We start from the raw sequence: 13311 nt of genomic DNA, 5'->3' as shown, positions 1-13311 counted from the left end.
AAGCATCTAAGGTAAACATAGTATAAATATTTCTCCATGATAAATGTATACTGTAGGCCTAATTCCAATAATGTGTGAAATATATCTGGACCAGATGTCCCCAATAGGATAGTAAAAACACTCAAACCTACAGTTTGGGGACTAGCCAACAGCCCCCACAGGAAAAACAGGTACTAAGTAGTGTCTAAATGAAAATGTATTGCGAAAATGCAAATGCTTGTCTGAGGGTTTGGTTTAGGGAATATAACATCACTTCCCTTAGCATTATTAGCTCAATGTAAAACAATATATGTCAGTGGAACTTCCCCATCATAATAGAATAGCAAATGTGTGTGCGAGAGAGAGAGAGAGAGAGAGAGAGAGAAAGAGAGAGAGAGAGAGAGAGCGCACATTACTAGTGGGGCGGTAAAATCATGAATTGATGTTGACAGAATTCATTTCCTCTGTCAGCCACAGTCGCTGCATTCAACAGGAAAAACAATGCGAGTCTCTAGAGCTGGAACATATTCCATATTAACCCACATCAGTGAATTAATGTCGTGCGGAATACCCTTTTTTCTTTTTCTTTTTTTTTTGTCGGACCACAAGTATATGAATGAGGAGTTGATCCAAATATGGTTAAATGTTTGAGAATCCTTTCTTTCTCTATTACAGAGAATGTTGTGGTGAAAATCTTAACGTTAAACACGCATTCAACTGAGCTTTTGAACCGAGAAACTTAGTGAGACTCCATTGCAACAGCTCCCTTAATTAATCGTTGAGTTTAATGACTATATCGCGTTATGATTCGCCTCACATGCAAGAGCGTATTTTCTTTGAGGGCTGACCAGGATGAGTAACACGACATCGATCGTGCGTTGAGTCATTTGACAAATCCATATTTGATTCTGGGTGGAGAGAGAGAGAGAGAGAGAGAGAGAGAGAGAGAGAGGAGGAGACACGCGGGCTGTCTTCTTGTCTCTTGTGAGGATTTTCTCAAGACCAGAAGACGTATCACCGTCTAAGCTCGCTTTCTTTCTCTCAAATGTAATAAGCAGCACCTGCTCCGAGGGAAGGGGAAAAAGCCTGAGCGAAGTCCGCGATGGGATGATGTTACGGATATCTCACCTGACATCGATTCTCTGCAACATTTTTCTCTGACCGTTATACGCGACGCACCATTCTGAACGGAAACTTTTTTGCCGCCTTATTTTTTTTTAAACAGAAAATCCGTTAAAACTCAGTCGCGATGGTTTTACAGTGGCGTTATACCATCAGCGTGGATCGGACGCGTTTTAGTCGAATATCGCTGCACTTTAATGCGTTTTGCGTGTGTTTGATTTAAGGACAAATCATAGAAAGGTACTGTACGTATTTCACTTTGTTCTTCTGTCTGTTTTCTTTATTTAAAGAAATGATGCAGAATATCTAAGCAACAAGCGGCGCCATACGATGCGCACTTTCCCAAGGAATAACGCATCCTTATTGCGCGGTGTTTTTGGAGAAAACCTTAACGTATTCCCACATCAACCTTACTTTGAAAGGGTCTATGGCCGTTATTGAGATCGAATCTGTTTTTGTTTACCTATAAATACTGCGAAAAGTGCCTTTTTCGACAAGGAGACATGGCTTGCTTTCCATGGCGGGTATTTTGGATAATTCAAGCGCTTGTGGATGTGACACTTTCGCAGGAAATCTACGCTCCTCATTCTATCAGAATCGAGGGGGATTTGACCCTGGGTGGCCTTTTCCCGGTCCATGCCCGCGGGGTCTCCGGGGAACCGTGTGGAGATATCAAGAAGGAGAACGGGATACACCGGCTGGAGGCGATGCTTTATGCATTGGACCAAATCAACAGTGACGACGAGCTTTTGCCCAACATCACTTTAGGCGCTCGGGTTTTAGACACATGTTCGCGAGACACGTACGCGTTGGAGCAGTCGCTTACTTTTGTGCAGGCTCTCATTCAGAAAGACACGTCGGATGTGAGGTGTACGAACGGAGAGCCCCCGGTGTTCGTTAAACCTGAAAAGGTGGTCGGAGTCATCGGGGCTTCGGCGAGTTCAGTGTCCATCATGGTCGCAAATATACTGCGACTGTTCCAGGTGAGTCTGAGCCCAAGTGCCCAGCAGTAGCCTATCACATGTGCCGGAATGAGTCCTTGCGTCACGGTTTCATGTCGTTTCACATGATTACATGACAGCTGATTTATGTGAACGCAAAATGCCTCAAAACACCACATAAAACAACACCGCGTAATGACGGTTGTTTATGTATTGGGAATCATATGTTTCTGCAATCAGTAGTATAACCTAATAAACAGGTTGTTAGTCATAATCAATGAATCGATCAAGCATCGACTCCTCACACCTGCAGAGTGGCTTTTCAACAGGGTTCATTTCTTTGTCTCTTATCTATTTTCAATTTCAAAGTTCTTTGTTGATATGATTGCTTGATGCATCTGTTCTCTTCTCTTCTCTTTTATAATATTAAATGATAGTACATGTGAGTAAATAAAAAAAAAAATATATATAAATACCAACTTTCCGTAATAATAATATCATACATTTGTTTTCCCCTATTAATTCCATGAATGCCATATAATAGTAAAAACAATCAAAATAAAATTACAAAAAAAAAAAAATACAATATTATAATTTTTCTCTCTATTTATCTGTGTTCTTCCCTCCTGCTGTTGCTCCAAACAGGTTTGATGTTAAAATGTTACAATGAAGTGGATAGGCTTGCTCATTCAAATGAATTTGTGAATTAAGATTCAGCTTTCTAGAGACAGATTACACTGCTAGGTATTGCGTTGGGTTATCCACCTAGCTAGTTCATGTCTGCATTGCAATAAATAGTTAATTTTGTTATCTCTGTTCCCACAACACTGGGAAATTACAGTCAGATTATCTCCAAAGCATGTGTTTTGGCAGATACAACGTGAGCTACATTGAGACAATGTGTAAAAAAATCTGAAAACAAATGATTTGGAATGTACAATACGCCACACATGAGAATATGCACAAACCCTAGTATAATTAATCAGAATCAATCCTTGTAAGGCGTAAATTAACTAGTTGCAGTAACCAAAAACGTAAATGCATCCGAATATGGCATATGAAGAGATAATTGTATCCCGCCCCTTGGTTCTGAAGTGTGTGATTACTGATACAGCAATTAAAATAGTAACAGTCTATACAGTTGCCTGTAATGATGTGAGAGGATTATTCAGCCTTATCTATGTTCTGCATCAGAGATAAACACGGCTAATGACATCCCACCGGTCTACTAGGATGATTCAAACCTCATTCTTCTCCAGATTTTTTTTTGCTCTGTTTACCAAGGTTCACTTTTGTTCTTACACGCAAGCGGACAGGTAGTTTAAGAGCTGTAAACTCAAATTCGTTCAAATTCAGTACAAGCTCTGTTTGTGGCATGTCAATTACCACAGATGATCATTTTGATAATCTTGGTTACTGTAAGACACTTACAATGGAAGTAAATGGGTCAAAAGATTTTACATCCTGTTATGACTAAAGCCAATAAACCCTTAAAATATTTGCAGTTAAAACATGAAAATGGCCCATATAATCTTAGCATTAGTACTAAACAGATTTGGCTTGACGTCCGCAATGGAAGGCTCAAAGAGACTATTCTACTCTATAGCCCCCCTATAGACAGAAGGATAAATTAAATAAATATGCTTAAAGGAGGAGATAGGGAGGTGGAGGGATGCCGAAAGAGCTAACGACGGAAGTGGTAAGAGGCTCTCTTTTATACTTGGATATTGATTGGAAGATTAGATGGCGTACTCTTCCCAGAATTGCGTTAATAACTTCACTTAATCTAACGTAATTCAAGAATTAACTAAAAATGAAACCATAAAGAATAGTAGTCCCACTACTACATAAAAAATGGTGTAGAAACAGCTTTCACTCAGAAATTGCTAGCACATTTTATGAACTACAATGAAATGGCAAGTAAAAATTAGAATTAATCATGATATTTTGAAGTGGAAAGACTGAAATAGTGTATTCTTATAAAATGTATGGCAATGTTTTATTTACAACTTTGAAAAAAAAAAAAAAAAAACTTTTACAGTGTAAAATACGATTTTTTAAACATTAATACAAGAAACAAGTGCCTTTTCCAGTTGACTTCCATTGTTGCAACCAAATATGTTATAACTTTTTTTTTTTTTTGTAATTCTTTAGTAAGCATTTGCATTACAAATTCTGCCAAAATATTCCCCAATCAATTCCTGCTCAAATTGTACATTGGTGTCAGATGTCTTGACACAAATCTGTTTACCAGCAATATTTATTTATTTTGTATGCATGATCTTATGCATGATCTTTAAAGTATTTAAAGGCCTAAACTGTTTAATGAAATGGAAAATTGTGACATTATTCACGTCAACCATCTGTTGAACACTTTATTGTGAGTTTACATTAAATATTCACAACCATATTCAGTTTTGACAAAAAAACTGCTCTGTGCACTACAATATGTAGACATAGATTAAATAGTTGCTCATGTGTTGTTGAATTAATCATTTTACAGTAACAGACATGAGCTGCAAGCACTCGCATGTGAAACTGCAATATTTATGTCACTTTTCTCCAGCTACCTACTGCACAGCTAATGGCTAGAGCAGTAGTTTCAGCAGACCTCACAGATCTCTTCTAAGAGCTTGACTTTTTGCCCTACATGGACTATTAAGAAAATATTTACGAAAATACACCCATACACATGGGATGTAAGGCTAGCTGGCCTGTGTCACAGACCCTCGGTCGTGAGCATTAAGAAACACATTTAAAGCCCATGTTGTGGCCCGCTAGCCACCTGCATCCTTTCACAAAACTGTTTGCTTATTTCCCTATGGCCTCACACTTGCTCTGAGTCTCTGACTGTTTTTATATGCTCCAGGGCTGGGATTTCACAAAGCATCCCCGACGGCCACAAGCTCTTTCCGAACGCGATGAGAGCTGCGGTGATGAGAGTTGATGTGGGGATGGCGATGGCGATGCTCTCTGACACAATTCATGAGGCATACAAGCGGTTTTTACATTCTCCACCTCAACACATTTTGACTCAAAATGCTTGTGACACTACAGGCCCCAAATTTCATTTGGTTGTGGCGGAGCTCGTGATATGTCATTACTTTAGCATCTTACTATTTGTTTTTTAACAGGAAAGTGAGGGGAAGTAGGAAGCAGGGCATGGCTTGCAGTTGTACCTCAAGTCAAAGGTCTCTGGGTTTGAAGTCAATGTAACATTATTGACACTATTTAATTTTCATAATAAACATTACTTGTCTTATTGTGTGAGAGCCTGGCACACCTCAGAGTAAAAAAACAAACAAACAAACAAACAAACAAAAAAACCTTGTGAGATAATATAACTGCATAATGGCATCTTCAGACTTTGAATATGAAGCATCTTATGTCAAATTATAAAATAAAAAGTTCCACTCAGAGATTTAAACTTACATTGTAAGATGCACTGTAAAAAATAAGTTGACTTAATTAACTAGTTTCCTCAATTATTTTAAGTTAAGTAAATAATTTAAAAATAACAAACAAAAAAATCAAGTTAAGTGAATTGTCCAGTTCACTTTAACCTTTTTTTTTTTTTTTAATTATTATTATTTACTTAATAATTTTAAGGCAACGGGTTTGCTAATTTTTTTTTAAGTTAAGTCAACTTATCACTTTTTACAGTGTATGAAGTTGAATTATGAGATAAAAAGTCAGATTTACAAGAAACAAAACTGCAATTGTGAGATAGTCACATTGTTAGGTGTAAAGTGTTATTGTGAGATATAAAGTCAAAAATTGTGCAATGGCATCTTTTAACTGAACGTGGCATCTTAGCATCAAATTTTGAGATAAAAAAATCCTCTAAAGCATCTTTTACTCAAATTACAATACAAGTTAAATTGTGAGATATAAAGGCAAGAAATCAAACTGCAATTGCGAGAAACTGTCGTTGTTAGACATAAAATTACATTGTGAGATGTAATGTCACAATATAGCAAGGTAATAAATGTAATAAAAAGTTGCAGTGGCTAGATATGAAGTCAGAAAAGTCACATTTTGAGATTTAAACTTACATTGTAAGATGCAAAGTGATAATAGAACAATTGTGAGAGACTGACATTGTTAGATATAAAGTCATATTGTGACAGTTATTAGAAAAATTTGCAATTGAAATAGTCATCTACAAAGTAGCAATTTAAGATTTAAACTGAGGGTATGTTTACACGACAATGATGTACTAAAAACATACATTTTTATTCTTTGCATTTTTGAAAAGTTTTGCATACAGACGACAATGTTGTCAAAATGATCCCCGTTCACACAGATTCATGTAAACGGCTACAAATATTGTATTATTTATGCCAGGCCAGTAGTTGGCAACATCAGTGTTTTGCCATTAAAATGGGATGCTTCTCGTCATAATGATTGTCCATAGTCTGTGACTATTGATTTCTGACGTGTCACTGGTTCTCTGGCCCAGAAGGTTTGCTGCCTTGAGCTCTAGTAAATACAGTATATGTTTGCTATCACTCACTCATAGGCCACCAACATGAAAGTGACAACAGCCACAGTGACAGAAGTCTAAAAATATCAGAGCTGTGGGACTCATTTCTCACAGAAGCCATAACCTACAAACCCAGGAATTCTTCAGCACAGATTTTTTTATCCAGTCAGTGAGAAGCAGGCATTAAAATTCTATGTTCTTCCTAGCATTATTGTTATTGTTAGTGGTTGACAGTGGGTAACACCATCCATTATAACTTGGTGGCAATGTAAATACCTTGTACATCCATATGGTAGTCAAATAGTAACATTTGATGCCATCAAGGTATTTCCACAGTAACAAAAAGCTTGATATTTTTCCACAAAAGGAGCTTTTATTGCTTTAGATCATCAACAGATACCAACACAAAGATTAACTTACCAACTTTAAGAAGAGTATAGAGTATTTGGGGGTTAGGCCACCCACCAATCTTGTTGGAACAACAGTGGCAGAGGAGGCAGGGCCTGGCATGGCGGTGTGCACTGATGGAAGATTCGTCCCACCTGGAGGTCATTCTGCTCTGATAACCTCTTCACTCTCCTCTTTTTATCAACTGTCTCCATCCTTTGGCTTCCGATTGGCTACTCCTCCCTTCGGGGGTTGGCTTCTTTTCAGCGTGAGAAATCCCAGCCTATTTATCAATATTGGCTGTGTTTGTACGCCTGAGACTGCCAGAAACCTGACTGCAGCCTTGCCAAATTGCAACTTTTTGTTATGTAATATTAAATTTGGTCTACTGGAGAATTTACTTCAAAGGGGTCATTCAATAATTCAGGAAAATGAGTTTGATAAATGATACTGGTAGTTAATATTACGTTGGCTGAAGTTAGAAAGCGTTACCTGGAAATGCGTTTCCAAACGATTTTTTATTATCAATTGGGCTCATTTTGGAAATAAGAATAATGGATTTGATCATACATATAATTATAAAAACATGGAGTATTAAAAAAATAAAAATAACAAAAACAATAATAATTGTGATAATAAACAAGCTAAAGCCCTCTTCACACCAAGAACGATAGCTATAAATATAACTATAAAAGGTAATTCTATTAGCGTCCACAGCAGCAAACGATATCGTCTGTTTATTCTAAGCGCACACTCGTCTGCTGCTTTAAATTCTCGATCTCGTTATAGCAGGATGCATTCTGATTGGATGTCAAGGTTTTAGAGTTCATCAGCTGTTCTGATAGGGATTCCAACAATATCGTTTCTCTGTGCCTTTATCGTTATAGTTGTTGTGTGGACTCTGCTATTCTTTAATATTGAGAATGATTTTTAGAACTATATCTTTATAGTTATCGTCCTTGGTGTGAACGGGGCTTAAAACTAAAACTGCGAAACAATAACATAAGCCATAACGATAAAATAAAGCACAAAACAAAACACAGAATGAAGCGTAGCGAAGCAAAACAAAAACAGGACAAAACAAATTGATAAAACAAAAACGGACAAAAAGTGAAAACAATACAAAATAAATTGAATAAATAAACAAACAAACAAACAATAATAAAATCTTCTAGGTTAGTGTTTTTTCTCTCTCCGTCTATTCTACAAATTACTAAAAATGATTAAATTATAAAATAAAAACAAAAGGAGTAAATCAGTTTTCTTTTCTTTTTTTTTTTTAACTGGATTTTTATAAATCTTTATGACTCACTTTCTACTGAGAAATACGTATAATGGTCACTAAAGATTATCTTGTTTTCCTCTAAAGCTGATTTGAATTTATTTTGGATCATTAGATCCATGGTGCCTTGGAAGCAGGTCTGACACCAGGAGGTATCTTCATACACAAACAAGTACCGATTCCATTCATGTTGGAAAACCGTGACGTCATTCATTTCGTCAACACGTCCCATGAGGCAGGTGTATTTAAATGCGGCATCTCATCAGCCATTCCGCTAATCTTAATTCCAAACTTCATAATCACATTAGTTTGCTATATTGCCAGTTGAGGATGAGCTTTACGTTACTCCCAGTGCTGTCTCTTATCTCCTCTTCAATGCCTGTCTGTGAAGTTGCTCAGCATGAAGCCTGGAAAAATCCTCGGTTGATGTCATAAAGCACGTCTGCCATTGGCTCGTCTCGGAGCTCGTTAAATGAGAGAGTCCCGCTGGGCGAGCTGCCATAAATCATTATGAGCACAGATCTTTTTTTCTCATTTAGGAAGCGTCAATGATATACATACTAGTAATTAATGAAATAATTTCTTCTCTCCAATCAATAGATACTTCAGCTCCCTGCAGACTTCGTTGACATTTATCACATCGAGTGCGACTGATTAATTTGTATTGCCATTACCTCAACATGAGAAGGAATAATTTGTTGGAATGATCTTTCACTCTCACATCAGAAGACTATAGAATGCTAACCAAAAGTACTCGAGTGATGGTTATTTAGTGGAGATCACTTCAGATTGTCGCAGGCAGGTTAGCTGTTGGTAATAAATTGTTCTTTGCTTCACTGTGAGGTTACTGTCGATTTTCAAGTGTGACATTAATGTAGGGAGTTTGCGCTCTGAGTGTGACATTGAAATCTTTTAGTATGTGTGAAGTGAGGATGTAGTGCTCTCACTAGTGTGAGTGGATTTTCAGACTTGCATTATTGTAGGAAAAAAAAAAATCTACATTTCATTTATAGACTTTATTTACAACTGTGTTTGAAAATGAATGGTCTGATGTTCAATCAAAGTTAAATAGGGCCTAAAAATTAAACAGTTTACATGACATAACAGTTTACATTTCTTAAAAAAACATTTGACACAATGTGACACAATTAACCTTTTACATGTTCAAGTGTTCAAGCAAGAGTAACTGTAGTCCCTGTGATGTCCTAAAGAGCTAAAGAACAAGATCATTCTTTATTACCTCAAGTGAAGATATGTAGTCCACAAATCCATTGCTAATTTGTCCAGTTTTGAAATTAATTTAAATGGAAAGCTGATTTGTTTAGGGTTTTTTTGTTTTGTTTTATCCTTTGTTTTGTTATGGCTTATTTTGTTTTGTATTGCTTTGGCATCTTTGTTTTATTTTATCCATTTGTTATGGCTTATTTTGTTTTGCTTTTTTATTTTGGCCTCTTTTTTATTTTATCTATTTGTTATGGCTTATTTTGTTTTGCATGTTTTGACTTATTTTGTATTGGCCTGTTTTTGTTTTGTTTTAATTTGCTTTGCCCTGTTTTTGTTTTATCCATTTTTTTTTTTTTTTTTTTTTAATCAGCTTGTTTTGGCTATTTTTGTTTTATCCTTATTCAAATCATATTTTTTTATTTTTTTTTTTTTTTATCAGTTTGTTTTGGCTTGTTTTTGTTTCATTTTATCCATTTATTTTGGATGATTTTTTTTTTTTGGCCTTTTTTGTTCCACAAAGAGATACAGCCGAAAGGAAAGTTTGTCAATACACTTTGTCAATAAATCTGTTTTATAGCACACAAAGCTATTGTGTGCTGTATTCCATTTCTTACTGAATTCATACAAGTCTTACCGACTCCTCTTCTGGTGCTATATGTGTCCTGGTTACAATATGCTTGTGATGGAACAGAGGATCTTATGTTGTTTTCTGCTGAAGTCATACAGGTTTGAATTGGGTGAGCAATTGGTTCAGTCAGTCTTTTTAGTAATATATAGTTGTGTAGCCCCAACAGGGCCTTCATGTTCTAGCAAACAAGAATAGCAGATCTCACAGCCTTATTTCATAGAGCGCATGAGGGATTTGCTGTAGTAGAGACCTCCAAAACTTCAACTAACCATGTCTTTTCTCCTGTAAGTTCAGTTTGGATCAAAACATGTAGCAAAAACATTTCCAAGATGAAGGTTTCAAGACAGGCATAGGTGCAAAGCGGACAGAGACCGTGTTTGGCTGTTACTGTGCTGTACACTTTTATGATTTCAACATTCTACAGCCTTAAAAATAAAAGTTCTTTATTGCCATCCATGGAGAACCTTTAACATCCACACATAACCATTCCATTCCACAAAAGGTTCTTTATAGGGGAAAAAGCTATGAAAAATTGTTCTTTTAAGATCGATTCACTAAAGGGTTCTTTGAGGAACCAAAAATGGTTCTTATATGACATTGCTACAAAAATAATTTATTTTTAAGAGCGTATGATTTATCCCATTCAAAATGATTATTTAGATGATGATACTAATTACAGAAGAAGAACATACGGAACTTGAGTGAAACCAAGCTGATCACTCGAGGGACTTTCTTGGATCAGCAAGTTTCATTTGACTTGCACACAACCTTGTCAGCTAGTGGAAGTAGGTGTCTTTGAGAGTTACCCGTCTGTGCAGCGTCAAAGATTCACTTCAAGGCATGCTTGGGGGAAACGTCTTGCATGGTTTCCCATAAGCTGTTTGCTGCCAATGTCTACTGCCTAGAAACGATGAGAAAATATCTCTAACATACTCATTTTGTTTAAATGTAACAGCTTAGTTGGCTTTTACAACGTAGTGCATTCCTATGATTTGATTTACGTTAATTCACTATCATTTTTCTCTCAGAAATGTACATTTAATGTTGACCACTGGAGCATTTCTAAACCTTTGTGATGAGTTAAACCACTTTACTGTAAACATAACACCGTACCTGCTGCTCCTTTTCTTCTAGTAAAGGAAACCTCGACTCTCTGACAGATGAGCTGAAGTTTAATTACGGTGCAGGATGATCCGTTTTGGCAGAAGGGATGTGAGGGTTGGCTGCAGCTTTAAGAGGGTTCTAATTATGTCCCACATTCAGATCAAACGGTAATTAATTTAGCCCTGTCAAAACCGAAAAGACAATTATAAACAAATGGATTACCCGTCACAAAGACAGCTATGCACAGAATAGCTAAAACATCTCAACTTTCTCACAGGAGAAGAAGCGTCGAGCCAAGGTTTTGAGAATTAGATATTTCATTCAGACGGTCCACAGACAGCATATCTCACCTCATGAAGATTTAATTATTTGTTTACCTTCACTATTGAAACCATACTGAGCGCGTACTCTGATAAATAACATCTTTATTTACACACTAAATATTTAAAGTCATTCATTTAATATGCATGCAAACTGTTCCCCTTGATATATATTTTTTGAAATCAAACCACAAAAGGTACTGTTATACCCAGTCTCAATCCAAAGTAGCATGTAGCTACTTTAAATGCAGATTGTTTGGGGGCTCGTCCGGGATTTGAACTCGCATATAACATGCTATATGCCTTCAATGACAGTTAAATGTCTCAGTGTTGCTACTATAAATTAGACTAAAATGGTATCTTGTTTATTGGCATCGTCTGACAAATTCATCGGTTGTCGTCACTGAGGCTTCAGTTGGACTGGATTTGCACGGTGAGACTGATGTTATACGACTTGATGGTGCCTCGCTTCTCCTAACATTATATTAAATAATTACCCAATGTCCTCTTTTATCTTTGAAACATTGTAAATAGGACAGCTTGCCATCTTATGCATTTATTTTTGCATCTACCGTCAATAAAATACCAGATATGTCATTTCCTTTGAAGGAAAATAGAATGAAGCGAGCATTTTGCTTTACTGAATAATCAGCTTATGGTTTGAGAAGCTCTTTGTGGCAATTTATATTCAACCCCAGTCAAATCTTTAAGGTTAACAACAGACTTGAGCTAAGGACTAATTCAGCTTTACAGCCCCACAGGAAATATGGTGAAAAGTTTTCAGCTGGCACCATTCAAAGCAGGATGTTTAACTGGGCTTAAAGGGGATAATTTGATTTACATTCTTTAATTCTAACAGAGTGTAACATATTTCCTTTTGTATTATTGGATTTTTCAGAGTGCTCTTGGGTCTACTGTTCCGGAAGTACTGAGATTTATTTTTAAATTCTCATTGATCTTATTAACTCTTCAAGATAATGATATAGGTTCAGTATTTCATACTGTACACTTAGAACCCACTTAAATTGTTAATGGAATCTATTATATGGAAAAGTTTGGTGGAAGTTTTTACATATATTGGTAGTGATGGATACACTTTTTTTCGATAGTCCAATTTAGACATTATTTTAACTATATGCAACTTTGCAACTACATGTCAACTAACTCTCATTAGAGTATTAGTATACTGTTAGGTTAGACAGTAGAATGTGTGTTGGGGACCATCAAAATAAAGTCATAGCAGATATTAAGCAGAAAGTCTACCAATACTCATATGACTGCTAGTTACCATGTAGTTGCAAAGTTACTTATAGTCAGCACAATTTCCAAATTGGACTATCAAAATAAAGTGTTACCGTACTAATTTGTATGACCTGAATGAAATTGACCTCTCGATAACGAAAATATAGAGAATAGCAGAAATCTGAAACCTTTTTTTTTTTTTTGCAGAGCTACCAACTGCTGACATGAGGCTGTGGCAATATGTGTGAAATCTGTCTTGTCTTATATACCTGACTGACAGCTAGAGAAAAAAATAGATTTCAGAGCTAAAAAGACAGTGAAGGAAAATATGAGTGGGACCGAAAAACTCCTCATTTGTTTGTCACTCTTAATGTTATGCCGTAGAAGGTGCAACATTAGATCCATTTGAGAATTGCTAGAGGAATGTTTTCTTGATATTCTGCAAAGTGGAGCAGAAAACAGACTTAAGTTATGTTTAAAAACTTAGGCACAACCTAACTGAAATTAACTCTTATAAGTGATCAGTTCGGGTTCACACTACACAGAAATCAACTCTTTGTGCCCTTACAAATTACAAATAGTGTTTGTCACATGAA

At 36.3% G+C, this 13311-nt stretch overlaps 1 protein-coding gene across 4 annotated transcripts in view; it reads left to right on the top strand.

The window, feature by feature from the left end:
• The first annotated feature begins 658 nt into the window (after positions 1 to 658).
• The window catches only part of LOC131530056 (metabotropic glutamate receptor 7), a 219923-nt gene continuing 207270 nt past the window's right edge, over positions 659 to 13311 (top strand). For 2 of the 4 annotated variants that reach the window (XM_058760128.1, XM_058760129.1), the window contains exon 1: positions 659 to 2084. In XM_058760128.1, coding sequence (XP_058616111.1) covers positions 1605 to 2084 — 480 coding nt within the window. In that variant the 5' untranslated portion in view covers positions 659 to 1604. The remainder of the gene's footprint in view (positions 2085 to 13311) is intronic. The other 2 variants (XM_058760127.1, XM_058760126.1) reach the window with 2 other exon arrangements.

This window comes from Onychostoma macrolepis, chromosome 22, assembly GCF_012432095.1.
Source record: "Onychostoma macrolepis isolate SWU-2019 chromosome 22, ASM1243209v1, whole genome shotgun sequence".
Taxonomy (NCBI): Eukaryota; Metazoa; Chordata; class Actinopteri; order Cypriniformes; family Cyprinidae; genus Onychostoma; species Onychostoma macrolepis.
This window is presented reverse-complemented; position numbering and strand designations above follow the sequence as displayed.